The sequence below is a fragment of the Podarcis melisellensis genome (genome assembly GCF_964234715.1).
Source record: "Podarcis melisellensis genome assembly, chromosome: 13".
In the NCBI taxonomy this organism is placed as follows: Eukaryota; Metazoa; Chordata; class Lepidosauria; order Squamata; family Lacertidae; genus Podarcis; species Podarcis melisellensis.
Window position 1 is genome coordinate 26,074,881 of NC_138545.1, and position 21,242 is coordinate 26,096,122.

The window sequence follows — 21,242 nt, forward strand, 5'->3', positions numbered from 1 at the left end:
GAGCATGAAGGTGCTATAGAATATGGATACTACAGTCAAGTGGGAAGCACATATGGAGAAAGCCTTCATCCTGCCCCCTGCTGAGTGGATTCTTTTGACACCAAGTCCTTTGTGACATGTTACTTGCAAATGAGCAGTGGTGTCTGCTTATGTACAACTGAATGCTTCCTGTTGCCTGTCATGGCTTATGACTGACTCATAGCCCTATCCAGACTCACTGCATTACATGTTAAACATGAACAAGAGATTGTGCATTCAGTTAGCAGCTGGGACATAATCAAGTGGCTTATTTTGGGGGGTTAGTGGGATCATCTTAAAATATGGCCCTGGTTGCGGGAAGGCCATCAACCCAGTTCTCCCTACCCTGGTGTGGGTGGAGTAATATCCTCACACCAAGGTGGCACCACAATCATCCCAGGCCTCTTGGCCAATCATTTTGAGTGTATTGGCAAAGCAATCATCGTGTTCCCACAGGGTTACTTGCCTTCTGCGGGCCTTTGTCCTGCATTGTCATTTTGAGTGTATTGGCAAAGCAATCATCGTGTTCCCACAGGGTTACTTGCCTTCTGCGGGCCTTTGTCCTGCATTGTTTAAAATTTAGCATTGTATTTTCAGCCAAATTTATCCCTGGGGTGTCTAATGAAATTGCTGTTGCACAGTCTCGATTTCAGATATACTGCTTCAGATTATTGGCACCAGAAGCACAATGGCTGCCCAAGCCTTTTGAAGACCACCTCTGGAACCTTGGAAGCATATATTGACACAGGGAGTAGTCGCCTCCTTCGCCCCCTCTACTCAGGTCCTACAAGAAAGCTTGGGCTGATTTTATAGCCTTTCGTGTGAAGACATTAGCCATTGCATTGGGTCTACACCAACTACAGATCTAAGTTTGTCATTATCTCGTGCATTTGTTCCACCTGGGGCAGCCTGCCAAGACATTAAGAATTCAGTCTGCCACTATTTCATTTGTCAGCAAATCAATATTTGCTTTTGACAGCACAGAGGGGTCTCTGCCTGGTCAAGGAAGCCAGGAGATTTCTGCAACTCAGGCCTCCTGGAGCTGGCCCATTCCTTAATCACAGTGATGGAACTCATTTAGCTAGGCACCAGTTTACCAGAGTGATGAGAAAGGCTATTCAGGCCAGTGGACTTCCAGCGTCGGAATATGCAGCCCATTCTTTTTGAATTGGGGCTGCTATGATGGCAGTGCATTGGGGTCTGTCTGCAAGCAGAATTAAAAACATGGGTCGCTGGAAGTCCCATGCTTACAGGGGTTACATTTGGAAAACCTGTTAGTTTGGTGCCTAAATCATATGTTAGCAGCAGCAATGACAACATATCCCTGTGTCTATGATGGTACAATACAACCTTGGAGGCTTGCTATCCACTGTCACCTGCCTCCTCTCCTAAAATTTTCCTCCTAGCCTCTCCACAACTATTGAATAAATGGGACCTGGCAGAAATCAGCAAGAGGGAACGCTGAAAATGATCAAATCTCAAATCTCAGTCAGACTTTGAAGGGGGCTTTGGTTCAGCTTGAGAAAGATATTTGAAATGCAGAAGGCCATTTCTGCTGACCACTTCCCTGAATACATTTAAAGAAGAAAATAACCTTAATATATTTTCCCTCAAGCAACAACTACATTATGAAGCAATTCTTAAGTTTCTTGGAATGCTACATTTTCCCTGATGGGATTCAAAGTTAAGACCTAATTAGTGCTGTTGGGCTCTAGTGGGAAAATGTCTTTCTGCAAGAAATTAACAGTACTCTGCTTCATAGTTTCTTACTTTGACTTGTTCAAATCTCAAAAAAGGCAAATTGGGAATACTTGAGCAGTAAACTCATGCCACTGTTATTGAGGTTCTCATCCAATTTTTTAAGGAAAAAAAATATATTCATAGAACTATACATGTATTTGTTTCAAGTCTGGGTTATAAATAATGCTGACACTAATACTCCTATTAATGATGCAATAATTTTAGATAGGTGAAATACTGTTTATGGAAGAAGATTTTGATAAGACAAGGCATATTAACCCATCATATAAGTGTTTTGTCACAAAAGAAAAAATCAGTCGACCCACCCCCTGTTAGTTACCCAAAAGTGAATAAGCTCCCCATAGTGTTACTTGCCTAATTCCAGTTTTGTATCTCTCAAAATCCCCATTCATCTGAATTTTGTGACATAGGTCTCAATGCAAACAAAATGCATATATTAAACTGAGCATAAAACTGCATATATCAATACAAAATGCATTACATTTGCAAAATTGCTTGCAAAAATGTGTACCTTAGTGAAAATTGTATAGCAAATGAATTTATTAGGAGGAATTTGCACTAAATGTTAATGAAAAATTGTACATATGTTTTAGGAGAAATCACTGGGTTAAAGCTGACCAAAAGTCCAGAGGTAGCATGATTATGAGTTTACGATGGGGTGGAAGGTTCACAGGCTATGAAGGACTTGCTCACAAATTTATTGACAGCTTTATGAATTATGATAGCTGGGAAGTATCAAGCAGATTATAAAATTAAAGAATGGTATAAAGAGGTGAGTGATATAGCTATTAATGATAAATTAACATGTGCCATTAAGATAAAATGGGGAATATGCAGGAGAAATGATTTCGAGGAGATATGGGAAATGTTTGTAGAATATGTACTGTTAAAATGGAAAGGGGTCAAACCATTGCAAGAGGTGTTGAAATTTTTGGAGGTTGGATAGTTACAATGGAATGGTCTCGGTGGTGGAGTTCACATTTTTATTCCTATTTATTTATGATTGTTTCTTTGTCAAAATAAGAATAATAAGAAAACAAATACAAAAAGCTCTTTGAATAAAATTCTACATATGTACAAATCTATAAGAAAAATAAAATGCTAATAATTTTTCATGGATTTATTAGAAATAATAAACAAAACAACAGAAAGTGATGTAGAAATGCAGAGACCTGAACTTAAGACAGGAAAAAAATGATAACCACATCTACAGATTTGTCCATCCCTGACCCCTGTCAATATGGTCACTGTTCAGCGATGATAGTAGTTGTAGTCCACAACATCTGGAGGCCACCATGTTGGCCAGCCCTACACTAGATGAACATATGGAAAATGAAAGGACCTGGCATTATTATAACAGGAGATACAGAGGTTTTGCTATCCCTGTGCAGCAGCTACATTGTAGCCTGTTTTACAAGCTGGCTGCATCTGAGGGAAATGGCAGACATTAAAGCACACTCCATCAAATCAGCTGAAACCAACTGTTTGTCTCCTTTCCTTGGTTTCAATTGACAATCATTCCACCTAGCTGCATCTGAAAGAGAGGAGAAATTTACTTTTAGCATATCAGTTAGATTTTCAAGGTGCCTTCATTTCCATTATACACAACACATTCAGCTTTCCTAGTTTCAAATGTATTCAGTAGCTGTTAAGGTTGTAATAATAACAGAAGCAATAACATCAAGAGGCACAGAAATATTTCAATCCTCAATATGATCAAGGTATCTTTTTCATGAATCTACTTTCTTTCCCATAAGTCTTCTCAAGGCCCCTATAACTTCCTGATTTCTGAGAGTGTAGATTAATGGGTTTAACATGGGAGTCACACTTCCATAGAAGAGAGAAATTATCTTGTCTACATCTTTTGTGGTCTTAGTTTGGGGGCGGAGATATGAGAACATGAAGGTGCCATAGAATATGGATACTACAGTCAAGTGGGAAGCACATGTGGAGAAAGCCTTCATCCTGCCCCCTGCTGAGTGGATTCTTAGAATTGCCACAATTATGCGCAAATATGAGAAAAGGATAAAGCTAAAGGGACCAAGCAAAGTGACACTCCCAGTGAAGAACATAACCAGCTGGCTCAAGGAAGTATCTGAGCAAACCAGCTTCATAACTGCTTTGACTTCACATGTGAAATGATTCACCAAATTTTTCCCACAAAAGCGAGCTGGTATGGCATAAATGGGAATAGCCCCTAAAAATAAGCCAATTGACCATGTCCCAGCTGCTAACTGAATGCACAGTCTCTTGTTCATGATTAACATGTAATGCAGTGGGCTGGAAATGGCTATAAGTCTGTCATAAGCCATGACAGCCAACAGGAAGCATTCAGTCACTGCTAAGTAGGAACCACTACTCATTTGGAAGTAACACATGGCAAAGGACATGGTGGGTTTGTCCACCAGAAGATTTGCAATGGCTTGTGGGATTGAAGAAGATGCATAGCAAATGTCAAGGAAGGACAGGTTACTGAGGAAAAAATACATGGGATTGTGAAGCCGAGGATCAGTTGTGGTCACCAAGATTATAATAAAATTTCCCACTACAGTGATAGCATATACAACAATCAGGAAAACAATGAGTCCCATCCTTGTCTTTGGCCGACCAGAATAGCCAATGAGGATAAACTCAGTCAATTCAGTCTCATTTTCTTCTCTCATATCCGGATTCAAATATTATCTGCAATGATAAACAAAAAAGAAAGAAAGAGAAAGGGACCTCATTTTGTAATATTTGCATGGTATTTTGCTAGAAGGTTAAGGAAAGTATGGTACTGTAATAGTGAGAACAGATTCCTGATAAGTTTCTATTGGTTCATTATCAGCTATCAACAAATCTAAGGAAATGGTGTTGCACACTTGCTTTGGAGAAATTCAAACCCTTTAATGTTTTCTGTGATGAAGATTCTTGCACTGAGCATAGGGTGAGGTGAGCCTAAAGGATCCCTTTTGGCAAGAAACAGATGAGGAAAAATGAAATCATAATAACTTCCACTATGATCAATTACAAAAATAATACTCAGAAACTTAGACTCTCTCTAATAGAGCAACTTCACTATTACACAGAATTTAAGAATTTTGTGTCCTACATTTAAATAACTGTGAAACAAACATATGCTCATTTTCATGGATAAACCATTTAGAGAAGCAAGGGTGACATTTTCTCCTTTCTGAATTTCAAAATAAATGCAATTGTTTCTTGAAAGCTACTGTATTCTTGGCCATCCTTCGGATTCAGCACACTGAGCAAAATACAGGGTTGCAAAAGATTAAGCTAAGTAGAAGCGGTTGTAGAGCTTTCTCTCCCCCCCCCCCCCACATTATGCATTCTTCTAAGCAATACAAATGAACCAGATCAGATTGTAGGAACAGTCAGAGTTCCAGATCAAAATTCTCCAAATATTTCTTTAACTGCAATCATTTGTTAAGATGGGGTAATGACAATAAAACTAACATGGAAAAGTATAAAAACATCTAATACCTTTAAATGCTTTGGTCTTTCCAAACTTCCTGAATGTCCTTTGTCAGCATTTGGTATTAAACTGAGATGCAGGACTCTTCAAACTGTACTGGAATTCTAATAAGCCTTCAGTGTATTGGATGAGAAAGACTGAAATCATTCCAATAAAAAGCATGTTGTCAGTTCACTATTCAAAAAAATATAAATATGGAATATGAAGAAGCATTCATGTTACATGAATCTCTGAAAGATAACGCACTAAAACAGCACAGGATAGCATCTTTATGTATGCAACGCTCTAGATATAGTAGAAACATTTCAGGAGGCATAGATTACTATTTTGTTCCCATGAAAACTTGGAACTGAAAGAGAAGTCTAAGTGTTTTAGTTAGCTCAATTAGATGGGCAATATTTTAAAACCACTTTCTCCATATTTCCCAGTGGCGGCATAATCCCGGGAGCATCAGTGATTCAGCACTCCTAGGGATGCCGCATAATAAGAAAAACATAAGATATAGCACAATATAAACATCATCATAATAAAATAATCATGATAACAGCCCCCATTTTTAACAGGCCATAGATTATTTAAAGAATGGGGGTTAAGAGAATGACCGCTTCCCGCTTAAAACGGGGGGCGCTCTTTGCGTGGACGCGTGCAGCCCCTAGATCTGGAGAGGCTCCAACAGCATAGTCTTGGCTTTGCCTTCCCTCAGGTGGGATACCTGGAGGTCTCCGCCTACCTCAGTCAGTTGTCCAATCCCACCTGGGGGAAGCGTTGCCAAGGATACCAGGCCAGGTAGGGGAGGGATTACCTGCCCACACAATAGAGGGAGGATCTTACCTTGGAATCCTCACTTGGCTCCAGAGCTTCTCCCACCCTACCCACCCTCAGTTAATGTCTTATTTTGCAGGTTAACTTTTCCTCACAGGTTTTGCAGGTTAACTTTTCTTCACAGGTATGCGGGCGCTGCTACGTTAAGGTCGCTGTTAAAGGGCCGGAAAGGAATTTCCCTGCATTGGCAGGTTTCGCCTTTCCCGTAGCAAAACGTCACAACTTTGGCGGTATCAGGCCTTGGGCGGAATCCTTTTGTCCATCTTCCTCTTTGCGACGGTGATACCAGGGTTCCCCGTTAAAGGGGTTTTCTGAAGGGAGGCTTTGACCGTACGCGTACGCCGAAAGGTCATCATTGCCTTCTCCTGTGGTGGCGGCGTTACGGGGGCGGCTATCTCTGCTTGAGCATATGTTCTCCAGAGCCGGCCCATCCCCCCCCACACTGGATAACCCTGATGCTCCCTAGGTCCCCGGCTGGCGACTGGGGAGGGAGAACACCCAATGCCTGAGCCAGGGTCTACCCACATTTGAAATTTAATAAAGTTGTGGCCAATTTAATCCCATAGCACGTTGTCTTGAGTCGTTATTCCACGTGACGGGGGGACCGCGCGGGATCTGGGCACTCCGCCTGTCCACGCAAATGCTTTTGCCTGTTGCCTAAAGACATGCAATGATGGCTCCATGTGAGCCTCTCTGAGGGGACATTCCACAGATGGGGAACCACCACAGAAAAGGCCCATTCTTGTGTTGTCATCCTCAGAACCTCTCAAGGAGCGGGGACATAGAGAAGAGCCTCAGATGACAAGCACAGGATCTGGGTCAGTTTGCATGGGGAGAAGAGGTCTTGAAGATATTGAAGTCCTGAGCAATGTAAGATAGAGTATAGCATTGCACTCTTAACTAGGCCCAGAAACTAGTTGGCAGCCAGTGCAATTTGGCTTAAAGCTTAAACCATCTTGTTCTAATGAGCAACCATTTGGCCACCAAATTTTGCACCAGCTGAAGTTACTGAACTGAATTCAGAGGCAGACCCATTTATAACGCATTATAGTAATCCAACCTAGAGGTTTACAGAGCACAAAGCACAAATGTTAGGCTGTCCTTGTCCATAGAGCTAAAGCTGATAGAAGGACCTCCATGTTAGAGGACATTCGGCACAGAAACATGTGTGTATACCTTTAAGAAGTTTCTGGGATTAATTGGCTGCAGCTGGCCGTTGCTATAAAGGAAAAAAGCTGAGTTTTATAGCCTGCCTGAAGGAATAACACCCACCAGAGTTTGTGTTTATTGTTTTGTAATAAAGTCTTCGTTTTAGTTTGGGTTTTTACACCTATGTCTCCTGGAGTCACTCTGTCCTCTGCCACCATCTGAAAATCCCCCTCCAACACTCCATACCACCAAAGCCTCAGATGATAGTAAAGGATCCAGGAGCAAACCCAAGCCATGTACCTGTTACTTAAGAGGAAGTGTAACCACCTCAAGAGCAGGCAATCTCCCATCCATCTTGTCTAGAGCAGTGTTTCCCAACCTTTTTTGGGCAAAGGCACACTTGTTTCATGAAAAAAATCTCGAGGCACACCACCATTAGAAAATGTTTAAAAAATTAACTCTGTGCCTATATTGACTATATATAAAGTAACTCTCTTTAATAGGAATCAAATAAACACAAAGATAGTATTTTATAATTACTTTATTATGAAATAGTAAGTAAACAGAAATATGAAAAATTATAAAATACTTTATTCAGTGCGCAACCTGGGCCTGTTTGGCTGAACACAAAGCTGATATTCTGGCTGGAATCGAAGAAAGACACCCACACGTAGCTCTTCGTCAACAGCTCTCAGTCTCTCTCTGTATTTAGTTTTTATAGCAATCATGCTTGAAAAGCTCAACTCACAGAGATATGTAGTGGAAAATGGGAGCAATGTCAAAATAGCTTTGTTTGCCAGAAGGGGGGAACTCCTTGGCAGTTTCCAACCAAAAACTGTCCAAAGGTAGATCAGCAAATCTTAGCTTGAAACCACGATTTTGTCTCAGTTCAGTTAGTTCCTCCTGCTCCTGTAAAGTCATGTCCTTTCCACCAACTGATGCTGAGCTATAAGGGTCCCTAACCCAGTCAAGGCATTCAGTGGAGACTGAAGAGAAATAAAATGACAACTTCCCCTCGAGAGTTTTTAAATGTTTACCTATTATCTCACACAGTGCAGCAGTGTGAACACCTTGCCATTGCTTGGTGAGTGTGAACATTTCAAGATTGCCACTTTCTACGTGTTGATGCCAGAGTTGCACCTTTGAACGGAATCCATTTATTTTATCTGTACTTGTAAGCAGGTTTTCATTTCGGCCTTGCATTTGTGTGTTCAGTTCATTCAGATGATGAAATATATCTGCCAGGTATGCCAGCCTTGCACACCACTCATCACTTGCAAGCAGCTTTGCGTAATCTGACCTCTCATTTGTCAGAAACACTTTAAGTTCCTCCCGCAGCTCATACACACGAACCAAGACCTTGCCACGCGACAACCACCGGACCTCCGTATGAAACAGCAAGGTTTTATGCTTCGCTCCCATCTCCTCACACAAAGCTGCAAATATGCGACTTTTCACGGGTCGTGACTTTACAAAGTTTACCATGCGCACAACATCATCCAACACATGAACTAGGTCTGCTGGTAAAGTCTTGGCTACGAGGGCCTCACGGTGCAAAAAACAATGCGTAACAATCACATCTGGATTTCTTTCCTTCACTCTGCTTACAAAGCCTTTGGTGTGCCCGACCATGGCTGCAGCTCCATCGGTGCAGACACTTGTGCAGTTTTCCCACTTAAGTCCTCCTTGTTCAAGGTATTCTGATGTGACCCGAAAAATTTCTTCTCCTGTTGCTTTTTCTGGCAACCCTTGCAGAAAAAGAAGTTTTCTCTAATTGCATCACCATCAACAAAACGCACATTGGCCAAGAGTTGAGCATGTCCACTGATATCAGTAGACTCGTCAAGTTGTAATGCAAATTTCTCACTGCTATGGATCTTTTCCAAAACCACACTTTCAATGTCTGCAGACATGTCATTAATACGTCTGGAAATTGTGTTGTTTGAGAGAGGGACTTTGGCTATTTCCTTAGCTGCTTCAGGTCCGAGCATCTCCTCTACAATAGCTTTGCAGGCGGGAAGTATTAATGTCTCTGCCACAGTGTGTGACTTTTTTGACTTGGCTATAAGTTCAGCAACGTGATAGCTAGCTTTAAGACCTCTTTCATTTACCTTTGAGGTTTGTCTCATGAAAGTTGCCTGTTTCTCCGTGTTTTCACACAGGCGAACAAAATAGTCCGCATTCTTGTTTTGAAGCGAAGGGTGTTTCACTTGGAGATGGCGTTTAAGTTTGCTTGGGACCATAGCACTGTTAGCTAGCTTTTCACCACACACCACGCACAGTGGAGTTGGTTGGTTTGCATCTCCGGTGAAAGTAAATCCAAATGAAATATAGCTTTCGCTATATTGCCTTGTGCCAGAGAATTTGCTTGAGCTAACCATCTTTGCTTTCTTTTCATGCCCACTCATACTTGGGCTCTCATCTGGCTCCAAATTTTGTTCAGAGTCCAGTTCTTTTCTTTTCAAAAACTTTTCCATCACTGCAGTATCCGGCCATCCAATTGCCACTGACAAACAGATACAGACCCCTTTTTTTTTTTACAGCACAGCTCACACAAATGTACACGGAACACCCTTTTCGAATTAAAACACACAGTCTCACGAGAGCAAGGAGCAGCGATTTTATATTTTACGAAAAGAAGTCGCTAGTCCTCATGGTGACAGGGTGGAAAATATTTAAAGAGCGCCTGGATCTTATACTAGAATCATAGTATAAAGAAGGGCATGTTATAAGTTAGTGTGACTTGGAAGTTCAAAAAGAAAGGGAAGAAATTCAGGTCACAACAGGTGTTTGGTCTAAGGCAGCCTTTCTCAACCTGTGGGTCCCCAGGTGTTGTTGGACTACAACTCCCATCACCCCTAGATGGCAAGGCCAGAGCTCAGGGATGATGGGAGTTGTAGTCCAAAACATCTGGGGACCCACAGGTTGAGAACCGCTGGTCTAAGGGCTAATCCACACTTACGTTTCCTGTTCATTCCCCCCCCCCCATCCAGCGTTCTGCCCACAACTGAAGGAGATTATGATATTGTGAATGAGGTGTTTCCACATTCTTACCTGAATTTCAAAACTCCAAGGAAGGATATTAAGCTTAGACAAATTATGGTGGAGGCAAGTGTGTGAGAGAGTGGGAGAAAGGAGCATGTAAAGGGGACAACATTAACTAGGAGGATAATCACAGGTTTCTATGCAAAGCAGTGTGTGTGTACAAGTGAGTGGTGGGACCATGCCTCTGTCAGAGGATACACAATTGACATTTAATGGGATGCTCCATGTCCTTGTCTTCCTGGCTCTTACAATGAAATAATTGCATTGTTGTTTTCTGTTTCTATTACAAAGGGGAAAGGGGGAGAGGGAGGATTCCCCAGCCTAATTCTCCTGCGTGACAACCAAAACATCCTAGTAGAAGTCACTAAGGGACATAGTGACCTGTGATACCTTTATATATATATAAAAGGGGAAATATTACAAATTGGGTGGGTGAAGAGATGGCATGTCTTCCAGAAGAGATCAAAACCTACGCAGGGCATTCCTGCATATAATGCAGTGCTGAATGGAAAACATAATTGTGAGTATAGAAATTAGAAGGACCTGAGAGCATGAGAAAGCTGAGCCTAGCGTAAATGGATATTTAGTTTGCTTCAGTATGGAGGTCTGCTGCTCAGTGTTCCAGCCAGCCCATGAGCTAGGCTCTCTTGTAGAATTTGAATCTGCCCCATTTTCATCCCACACAACAGAGAGTCAGCATTGCCATCATTGAACATCTTTTTCTGTCATTGGGGTGCTTCCTGTTTCCCTTTTTGCTGGTTTCTTTATTTTTTACCTTTTTTCTATTACTACAAATCTGCCCCTCAGCATGCTGCTGCATCCCCCCCTCCCCGCTCAGGTAACAATCCTTATGCAGTCAAAATATCACCACCACAAGAGAGATGCCACCGGGCTTGGGGGCACTCCAAAATTTGCAGAAATACAAAAGTCTTGGGAGGGGGAATCACACCCAAATGAATTCACTATTAGTATATATGATGTCGATATGTAAAGTAGCTGTGCTTGTGTGTATCTAAAAGCATGAGACATGTGGAAAAGGAAGCAGATAGACTTTCCTAAGATGGAGAGGACAACACTTGTTTCATTCCTGAAGATCAGGCTGATGGACCATAGGAGTAAGGATTCCCTAGATATCTATATTTGTATATAGTTTTAGTTCCATTAATGTTCAATTGTTTTTTTTCTAATTATTGCTTTTATTATGTTTTTAGTAATTGTTGATTTTATCTTTAAGCTGCCTTGAGTCGGGTCAGTGGAAAAGGCGGGGTATAAATAAACATATAATATTTTTAATAATTATACTAATAACTGACTTGTTATTCATGTTGGCTGGGCCAATCCCAAGCAGAAGGTATTTCCATGTATGCAAATAGAGGCAGGTACCTCTGATTTCTGTCTTTTCGCACCTCATTTCTCCCACATTAAATGCTTTTTTGGAGGGTAACTTTAACTCTAAGGAGAAAATTTTCAGAGGCTTCAACTGCAACATATTGGTAGTAAAGCCTCATTCTATCCGTTGATTTCCATCTGCTGTTTTTGGGAAGATAAAGAACTGGCCACAATCCACCAGCCACCTAAACATGGCTATTGGTTTCAATTAATTTAGGTGTACTTAACTCTGTTCCAGTGTTCCCACACTGACAACAGACCTGGTGGCAGCTATTATTTATGTTCCTGCTGTTTCCTCTAGATTAACTCCACATGGCATACCTAACCACATGGAATGGGACCTCAGTCACTGAATTTTTGCTACTTGGATTCTCAGATACCCCTGAAATGCAGCCCTTCCTGTTTGCTTTGTTTTTGATCTTCTACATGGTTACACTTGCTACCAATTTCTTACTTTTGATCACTGTATCAACAGATCGTAGCTTGCACACACCCATGTATTTCTTCCTGAGTAACCTTTCCTTCCTCGAGATCATCTATACATCCAACATTGTTCCCAGGATGCTAACCAGTTTGATCTCTGAGGAGAAGACCATTTCTTTTATGGACTGCATGATTCAGTTTTATTTCTTTGGATCACTCGGTGGCACTGAATGCCTTCTCCTATCAGCGATGTCTTATGACCGCTATATCGCCATATGCAACCCTCTCCACTACACAACTGTTATGAACAGCAACATGTGTGTTTGGCTGGCTGCTAGCTCTTGGATCAGTGGCTTTCTAATAACCTTAATTACAGTGTTGCTGATGATAAGCTTGACCTTCTGTGGGCCCAATGAAATTGATCATTTCTTTTGCGATTTTTCTCCACTGCTGAAACTTGCTTGCTCTGACACATACCTGTTTGAAAAGACTTCTTTCATTCTTTCTTCCAGTCTAACATTGATCCCATTCCTACTTACGGTTGTGTCTTACACTTATATATTGTCAGCTGTTATCAAACAGGCTTCTGGCACCAGGTCTAAAAAGGCCATTTCTACCTGCTCCACTCACCTCATAGTAGTTACAACTTTCTATGGGACACTGATTACAATGTATGTGGTTCCTGCTGCTAAACACTCTGTAGACACAAGCAAGATCTTCTCAATCTTCTATACTATTGTGACGCCAATGATTAATCCCCTCATCTATAGCTTGAGGAACAAGAAGGTACGTGAAGCCTTGAAAAGGCTTGTAGATGCAAAACTTGTATTCTGGAAGTAGCAGAAATGGATAAATGTAATGGTAATGGATGATGAGATTTGTAGTCCAGCAATATATGGAGATCTACAGGTTAGCTATCTGCAATTTCCCAGAGGTATTTGCCTATTATGGAGCATATAATGTAACTTAACTAATTGACAGCTGGCACAGGTAATAATTGATAGATCTCAGGGAAGTATAGGCAGTGAAATCCAAAGAGAGAAAAGGGTTCGGGGAGAACAAATTATTCATCAGAATTATGGAACCCAGTAAAAATTGGAAATTGGAAGTTGGAAATTGAACTGTGGTATGGAGGGACAGTTTGAATCTGGGGGAGGTGGGAGGAACAGCAAAGAAGCCATACAAGAATCAGAAATAATTGTAGAAACATAGCTCTGCCCCAATCCACAAAAGTCACTTTCCCCACAAACCTATCACAGACCTTGCTCCTCAGTATCATCCATCAAGCCTGCTTTTATCACTCCTTTCCCTAATCTTGTTTGTAAGTAGACTTTGGCGCAGAAATATGATTGCTAGGAAAGAGTGAGTGACATGGAAATTAGAAATCCAGCAGAGACTCCCACAGTATTCTGGCTTGAATGTATCTGCCAGTTTAGGAGCTTGCTAATAAGAATGCTTCATCATGGAAGGTGGACAGGGAGAAGGTTACCAAATTATTATGTTTGTTCCTGGGGGGGGGGGGAGATAGTGGTGTAGAAATGATGATTGTATAGAATCACCCAGAAGTGATTCTTAGAACTCCATCAAATCCATGTACAGCTGCTAATTGTTCCTAGAAAGATTTTGGTCTATCGTTTCCACAGGTTTCTGATAGCATATCAGTGTATCTGAAATGTTTTAGAATTATCTCAGTTTTATTGGTGTTTAATATGAATATATTTCCATTAGTTAAGCTATATTATATTTGTATACCTTTATTATTTTTTTAAAAAAATTAACTGTTCCCATTAGTAAACATATTATATTTGGACAGCTCCATCATTTTGCTTTATTATTCAATAAACAAAATTATGCATACCTTCTATTTTTAAAATCAGTGCCCACTTCACTTACCGTTGCATGTTTCATGATATCTTCTTCTGTATAACTTAAATATTTTAAAAATAAACAAAGTAAGAAACCCATTATTTCAATGAGTAAGTCAATGTGTTGAGATTCCTGCATTGCAGAGAGTTGGACTAGATGCTTGAGGTTCCTTATAACTTTATAATTCTATTATTCTTACAGCCATGTAAATAGACACCTAAATGAGAAACTTATATGGAGTGAAATTTGCAATGTTCTGAATTTTGCAGTGCAGTTCCCACATGAAGAAATGTTGACAAAAATACATACACATGTACAGTAAAATTCATACATTTGTGACATTAACATACAAAAATGCATTATATTAGGGCACATTATTTTCCAAAAATGTGTCTCTTAGGCAAAAATATATACAAACATGACGGAGTTTCATGAGGACTGTTTTATAATGCAAACTGATGCGGACATGTGGGAAATGAATATCATTAAGATTACAAAAATGAGAAATGGAGAGAAATTGAAATGGACAGATTCATACATCCCAAATGGTGATTTAACATTTTAGCGACTGCAGCACAAGTCATATTTCTTTATGTGTAGTTACCAAATATATTGAACAGGGATGAGAGGATTTCATCCAACTTGATATGTTTGTTCTTCTAGTCCATTCTTTCCATCTTGTTTCATAGATTCAATTGGGGGAATTTTATTTCCTTTCATGAATGCATCAGGCGAAGTTCCAAATTAAGGTTTAAAACTGCCATAGCCATTAAAGATCCACAATGGAAAAGAGGCTCTTCTTAACCTTTTCACTTCATGACATTGTATCACTGCCCAGTATGCCTCAAATATATTTTTGCCTTCTCAGAAAAAAATTGGGAATCCTTTTTCCAATGGCATAAAATCGTAAGGTGCATTTTCAGCAAACCAAACAGCAGGCAAGTAAAGGACTAAAGTTTATAAACTCTAAATCAAGCATAGAAAGTTAATTTTCCATTCCAGTTAACATACCTTATTTAATAATTACATTTGCAAAAGCTGGAAATAAACATTTAAAAATCCATGTGTGGATTTTTGTTAAAGCCACAAGAGGAATGAAACAACTTTGAAGGGGGAGACTCTTTATCAGAATATATATAGTGCAGTTATAAGAATGTCTCCTAGTACCTGTGTCTGTGTTCGAAATCTTTTCAAAAGGAAGCCAGTTTAGATCATTAGTGGCAATGGAGACAGCCTCTCAGTTCCCTGACTCAGCAGTGAAGTGGTAGACTAGGATTGAAAAACTTCAGCCCTGGAGGCCCATGGCAACCCTCCTGACACCCCTTTTTGGCTGTTGAGATTCTTTCCAGACTACACATCTCCTCATGGTGTGACCCTTCTATAAGTGTGTTTGCCTGGTTAAGCGTGATCTCAAAATATGATAATGCCTCTTAATTACTTGGATGGAGGATGGACAAATAAATGGGAATGTGTACAACCCTCTGATTTTCAAGGGCTGAAATGTAGCCTATGTGCAAAGGAAAAGAACACATCTATTGGTCGGTCCTCCCCATCACTGAAATGTGGCTAAGAAAGATCCACTAGATCTAATGTGGATGAAATTCATATATATCAATGGTGAAGTCCACCCATGAAGTCAGTGATAGTGAGAAGGTTTCCCCTTTCCTCTAAAAATTTTAATAAGTTCTCTGAAACATCTGGAATGATTTTTTAATTGCTTCCTTTACCTCTTTGTTCCTCAAGCTGTAGACAAGGGGATTGACTAGTGGGGTGAGCAAAGTGTAGAACAGAGAAAAGAGTTTCTTCAAGTCACTCAGTGAACTGATATTTGGTAAGACATAGACGTTCATCAGGGAGCCATAGAAGCAAGCAACCACAGTCAAGTGAGAGGAGCATGTAGAGAATGCCTTTTGTTTACCAGTGGTGGATGGGATTCTTAAAATGCTCTTGATGATGAAAATGTAAGATGTCACAGTTATGATAAAGGGTGCCAGTGTACCTATGAAGGATATTATGAAAGCTGTAGTTTCAACCAGATTGGTATCATTACAGGAAAGTCTTATCATTGGGATCAAATCACAGAAGAAATGATTGATTTTGTTGGGTCCACAGAATTGCAGCTGAGATACCAAAAATATTATGAGACTGATAAACAGTGATCCACTGATCCATGATCCAGCAATAAGCATGATACAAATTCTTCCATTCATGAGCATTACATAATGCAGTGGTTTGCAAATGGCTAAGTAACGATCATAAGACATCACTGCTAGAAAGTAACATTCTGTAGTTGCGAGATACCCAAAGAAATACAGCTGGGCAAAGCATCCGTTAATAGAAATGGTTCTGTCCCCAGTCAGAAAACTGACCAGCATCCTTGGCATGATGGTTGAGCTGTAGCAAGTCTCCAGGCATGACAGGTTTCCCAGGAAGAAATACATGGGTGTGTGAAGATGCTGATTGAGGACTACTAGAATAATAATGAGAATGTTTCCAGCCATGGTCACAAGGTAGATAGGAAGAAAAAGTATGGAAAACAATGTCTGTAAGTCCTCACTATTAAAGTCCAAGAGGATGAATGCCACAGGAGCTGTTTGATTTTCCTCTTCTGTGTTGACATTCAGTTTCATCTAAGTAATATCAGATAATATTAATGAATATTTATGTTTGAAAATGTGATTGAGAAGTTACAGCCTGTTAGCTGTATTTAGATCAAATGTGATGAAATCAATGGACTTTTTATTATTATATTAACCTTCTATTGTTTTCTCTCCAAGAAGTGCAAGGTAATACACATTCCTCTCCCACCAGCTTCTATCATCACCTTGTGAGGTTAGGATAAGGGGAAGCAAGGATTTGAAACTGGATTTTCCCAGGCATGATGTTCTAATCACTACTCCATTCTGGATTTCAAGACTAACATAAGCCCCATTGATTTAAAAAATCCAGCAGTGGTTTCTGGTGTATATCTATGAAAGTTAAGCAACCCACCATAACTCTTTTTAACTATGTTATGAAATTAAGAATGCTTTACATGTAAGTTCTTTTCTAACGTTTCTAACAGTGATGGGCCATTATGGCTCTACTTATGTTATTGGACTACAAGTACCATTACTCTTGACCATTGACCGTGATGACAATGTATAGTGAGAGCTGGAGTCCATCTGGTTTGCAGTAATATTATTTTTCAAAAAAAATGTTGTTCCACTAAAAATCTGTAGCTTGACCATTTTCCTAGGCCTGTTTTACACATACTGAAGTTCTCTCAGGAACTCAGGAAGTTACTAGCCAGCTCATCCTTGCATGGCAAAGAGGAGGAACAAAATTTATAGTAAAAAATATTTGACTAGAAATCCTGTCTACTAAGATGTACATCCTACTGAACTTAGTGTGCCTTGCTCCCAAACATAGTGTTTATAGGATTACAATCATAAAAGACTGAAAGCTGCTATGTTACCATAGATATAGCAATCTAAAATGTAGAATCCAAAAAGAAATTATTTAAGTGATGATATCTGGATACCATAATTAGCTTTTCTTTCGTATACATGAGTTCAGAACAAAATGCATTATATCAATGAAGAGACATAGGGGACTCCAACAGGCATATTTTAGGGTTTGCAGAACGAATAACAGCTAGATTGCTTTTAGGGCCACTGTGAATGGGGTCAGGTGTGAAATGGCAAGTCCTAAATCTTAAGTCCACTAAGTGGATTGCTGACAAGCCAAAAAGTAACATGTCCCACTACAATGACAACTTTCAGCTCTGCCTTAGCAGTTGTGGGTGATAGATCCCTCATTACATGATTCCAGTGTACAAGAGACTGGATAGGCCTATTATATTTTCATAATCATTTTCAGATCTTTTACATTAAACTGACAGATTAATGCATTGAACTAAATGGACATTACAAAATCCTAAGCACTTTATTTGGATTGTGTAGCACACCTGCAAATTGGTGCTTTATTTCCATGGATCCTTACCTTATTACCAGAACACATTAGATGATGAATCCCATAAAGTTCTGGATCAATCTACTTTTCATTGTGGTATTCAGCACATATCTGCTGTCAAGTGTAAATTGCATGGATGTCATCCTATTACTGACAATCCCTCAAAACATCCATCTAGAAAATGTCCTTGGTTGTTTGACAATTCTCTGTTTATATTGAAAATATGAATGTCTCTTCTTGGTTAATGTAATCCATTGCCAAATATATCTTATATAAAGTTATATAATGCACCTTGAAAAGTCTCACTGATAAATGGAAGAAACATTTCAAAATCATTTGGGAAATCATCGACTCCCCCATGATCAGTGGGTTACCTTAATGTTTGCAAATTCTCTGTAGTTTTTTCCCCCTGAGGTCAAGAGCTATGAAGAAATTCACTAGAAAAATAATCCCTGCCAGTAAATCTTGTGTCCAGAGCTCTATATGATTTTGTATATTTTTTTCCACTTTTCCTTTATTTTGCAAGTTGCAAATCCATCTACCAACACTGAGATTGCCACTCAACCCAGGTTGTTATAATCAAGACAGTGAATACATTATAGTGTAATGCATGTTAGCAATTCCTGGGAAACATGTCATGTCTGGAGCCTTGCTCATTCTTCTGCTTGCTTTTAATGAACTTCTTCACCATACCTAGCTTTGAGATGAGTCAATCCTCACTTCACTAACTTTGTCTTTTAAGTGCCTAAAGACTCTTTGCAATGTTTTCCTGAAAATAGACTAACAGGCCTCTGCAAAATTAATTAACACTGAAATGGACACACAGGAATGTAATTTATTTGTAAATATTTGTTAAACCATCATTTGATGACTGATATATGAACTTTTACTGTGTGCTATAATCAGTGCTTTTTTCTAGGGGTACGCATGGGTACACATACCCCTAAACATTTTGAACTATAAAATTGTGCTTTTCTTGAGTCAAAATGAGAATACCCCAAAACATTTTTTTAGGGGGGAAAGTGCAGGCTAGAATATATTCTTTTAAAGCAGGGTGAGGAACCTCAGGCCATGTTTACTCTCTAAGCTCCAGGCACACTTTCCGTCCAGGTCATACCCTTCACTTGTCTTGCTTCATACCCTCCTCCAGTTCCTGGAAGGTCTCCCTGAACTCTAATAAAGCCCCTTGCCTGCTGGATTTGAGAGATGTCCATGAAGAAACATCTGGCATTTATGAAAAAAGTCCCCCCGCTTTAGTTTTAAAAAATGAATAGCCAATGTGGCTGGTACTTAGAACAATAGAAACACAGAAATATAAAGTTGGAAGGGGACCTAATGTTGGATGGTCATCTAATCCAGCCCCCTGCAGTGCAGGAATATTTTGCCCCTTTGTTTGAATGCCAACAGGAAGCTTAACTAAATAACAATTAAAAAGAGACTACTTTCCAGAGTCCTGTGTCCAAAGTATAGACCCAATACAAAATATATAAAAAGTTTCTTTATTAGACACCAGACACCAGAAACATTCATACTGAGGATATAGAATGGTATCTACTTGATTTCTTATTATGCAGTTTCCCCCATTTCACCCTAAATTTCAATGAATTCTATGAAACACCTTGAACACTTTTTTTCTTGGCGTGTGCTTTATGCCATTCTTCTTCAAACTGCAGATAAGGGGTTGACCAAATGGTCTAAGGCATATATTGTGGTTGGAAGAACGCCTCCTGATAGTTGTGTCAGTGTTTAATGTCTTTCCAAATTGAGTGTCAACAAGAGCTACAAAGCAGACATTTTTCCAGGATCCTGCCTCTAAAATTATGATTCAACAACATGCATTAATATCACTTCCTTTATTAGTCAGCATAAATTGTTCACATTCTGAAGGTAGAAAGTTTTTCCTTAATAATAATGCCTCTGAAGCATCTTGCATGTTTTTTTAATTGCTTCCTTTACCTCTTTGTTCCTCAAGCTGTACACAAGGGGATTGACTAGTGGGGTGAGCAAAGTGTAGAACAGAGAAAAGAATTTCTTCAAGTCACTCAGTGAACTCATGTTTGGTAAGACATAGACTATCATCAGGGAGCCATAGAAGCAAGCAACCACAGTCAAGTGAGAGGAGCATGTAGAGAATGCCTTTTGTTTACCAGTGGTGGATGGGATTCTTAAAATGTTTTTGATAATGTAAACATAAGATGACACAGTTATGACAAAGGGTGCCAGAGTACCTATGGAGGATAGTATGAAGGTTGTAGTTTCAATCAAATCAGTCTCATTACAGGAAAGTCTTACCATGGGGGTGAAATCACAGAAGAAATGGTTGATTTTGTTGGGTCCACAGAAATTCAGTTGAGACATGAAGAATATTATTGGACTCATTGCCAGACACGCAATGATCCATGGTCCAACAATCAGCAGAATGCAGATTCTGTCATTCATAAGTATTGTGTAATGCAATGGTTTGCATATTGCTAAATAGCGATCATATGACATCACTGCTAGTAAGTAACATTCTGCAGCTGCAAGAGACCCAAAGAAATACAGTTGAGTAAAGCACCCTTTAATAGAAATAGTTCTGTCTCCAGTCAGAAAACTGACCAGCATCCTTGGCATGATGGTTGAGCTGTAACAGGTCTCCAGGCAGGACAGGTTTCCCAGGAAGAAATACATGGGTGTGTGAAGGTGTTGATCAGTAACCACTAAAATAATAATGAGGATGTTCCCAGCCATGGTGACAAGGTAGATAGTTAGGAACAGTATGGAAAATAACATCTGTAGGTCATCCTTGTTAAAATCTAACAGAATAAATGCCACAGGAGCTGTCTGATTTTCTTCTTTCTCATTGACAGTCAAGTGCATCTAAGGGATAATAGATAGCAATTAGGCATGAATATTTGTTTCCTCAGGATCCTCAGAAGATTAGTTTATGACTTAGAGCAGACTGATTGAAATATATCGCTTTAACTCCAAGGAGTACAGCTGCACTCTTACACAAACCACCACAACATTCTGTGTCTCATGACCAACTCCCCCCCCCTTTATTTCAACGGCTCTATTTTTGTTTTGTGAGTATATCCAGTATTAACTAGGAAAAATTAAACAAGAAATCTTTTGCAAGAATATATTGCAAAATTCAGTATGACAATAAAATAATGTGTGTATGTGAAAGAAGTGGGTGCAACAGATGTGGGGAGCCTGCGGCTGTCCATTTGGGATTCGACATTTATTCATGATGGCCACAGATTCCAAATTCCTGGTTTTCATTGGTCTAATTGTTTTGCTTTAGTTACAATAAAGCTCATTCCGTTTGGTCTCTCAGGAGCTCACACACTTACTCCCT

The 21,242-nt window shown here is 39.7% G+C and overlaps 4 protein-coding genes across 4 annotated transcripts; 1 reads left to right on the top strand and 3 right to left on the bottom strand.

The window, feature by feature from the left end:
* Positions 1-3,509: 3,509 nt before the first annotated feature.
* On the bottom strand, positions 3,510-4,442 carry LOC309355546 (olfactory receptor 13H1-like; the record flags this gene model as incomplete). The annotated part of the gene is made up of 1 exon (XM_081886491.1): positions 3,510-4,442. One exon carries the CDS (start codon positions 4,440-4,442, stop codon positions 3,510-3,512), a length of 933 nt encoding a protein of 310 aa, XP_081742617.1.
* A 7,529-nt stretch (positions 4,443-11,971) lies between these two features.
* LOC309356087 (olfactory receptor 10A7-like) lies at positions 11,972-12,922 on the top strand (the record flags this gene model as incomplete). Its single annotated transcript, XM_081887267.1, has 1 exon — positions 11,972-12,922. The coding sequence occupies one exon, from the start codon at positions 11,972-11,974 to the stop codon at positions 12,920-12,922; it is 951 nt and encodes a 316-aa protein (XP_081743393.1).
* Positions 12,923-15,624: 2,702 nt separating this feature from the next.
* On the bottom strand, positions 15,625-16,578 carry LOC309355517 (olfactory receptor 11L1-like; the record flags this gene model as incomplete). Its single annotated transcript, XM_081886455.1, has 1 exon — positions 15,625-16,578. The coding sequence occupies one exon, from the start codon at positions 16,576-16,578 to the stop codon at positions 15,625-15,627; it is 954 nt and encodes a 317-aa protein (XP_081742581.1).
* A 3,226-nt stretch (positions 16,579-19,804) lies between these two features.
* LOC309356088 (olfactory receptor 2AP1-like) lies at positions 19,805-20,761 on the bottom strand (the record flags this gene model as incomplete). The annotated part of the gene is made up of 1 exon (XM_081887268.1): positions 19,805-20,761. One exon carries the CDS (start codon positions 20,759-20,761, stop codon positions 19,805-19,807), a length of 957 nt encoding a protein of 318 aa, XP_081743394.1.
* Between the last annotated feature and the right edge of the window lie 481 nt (positions 20,762-21,242).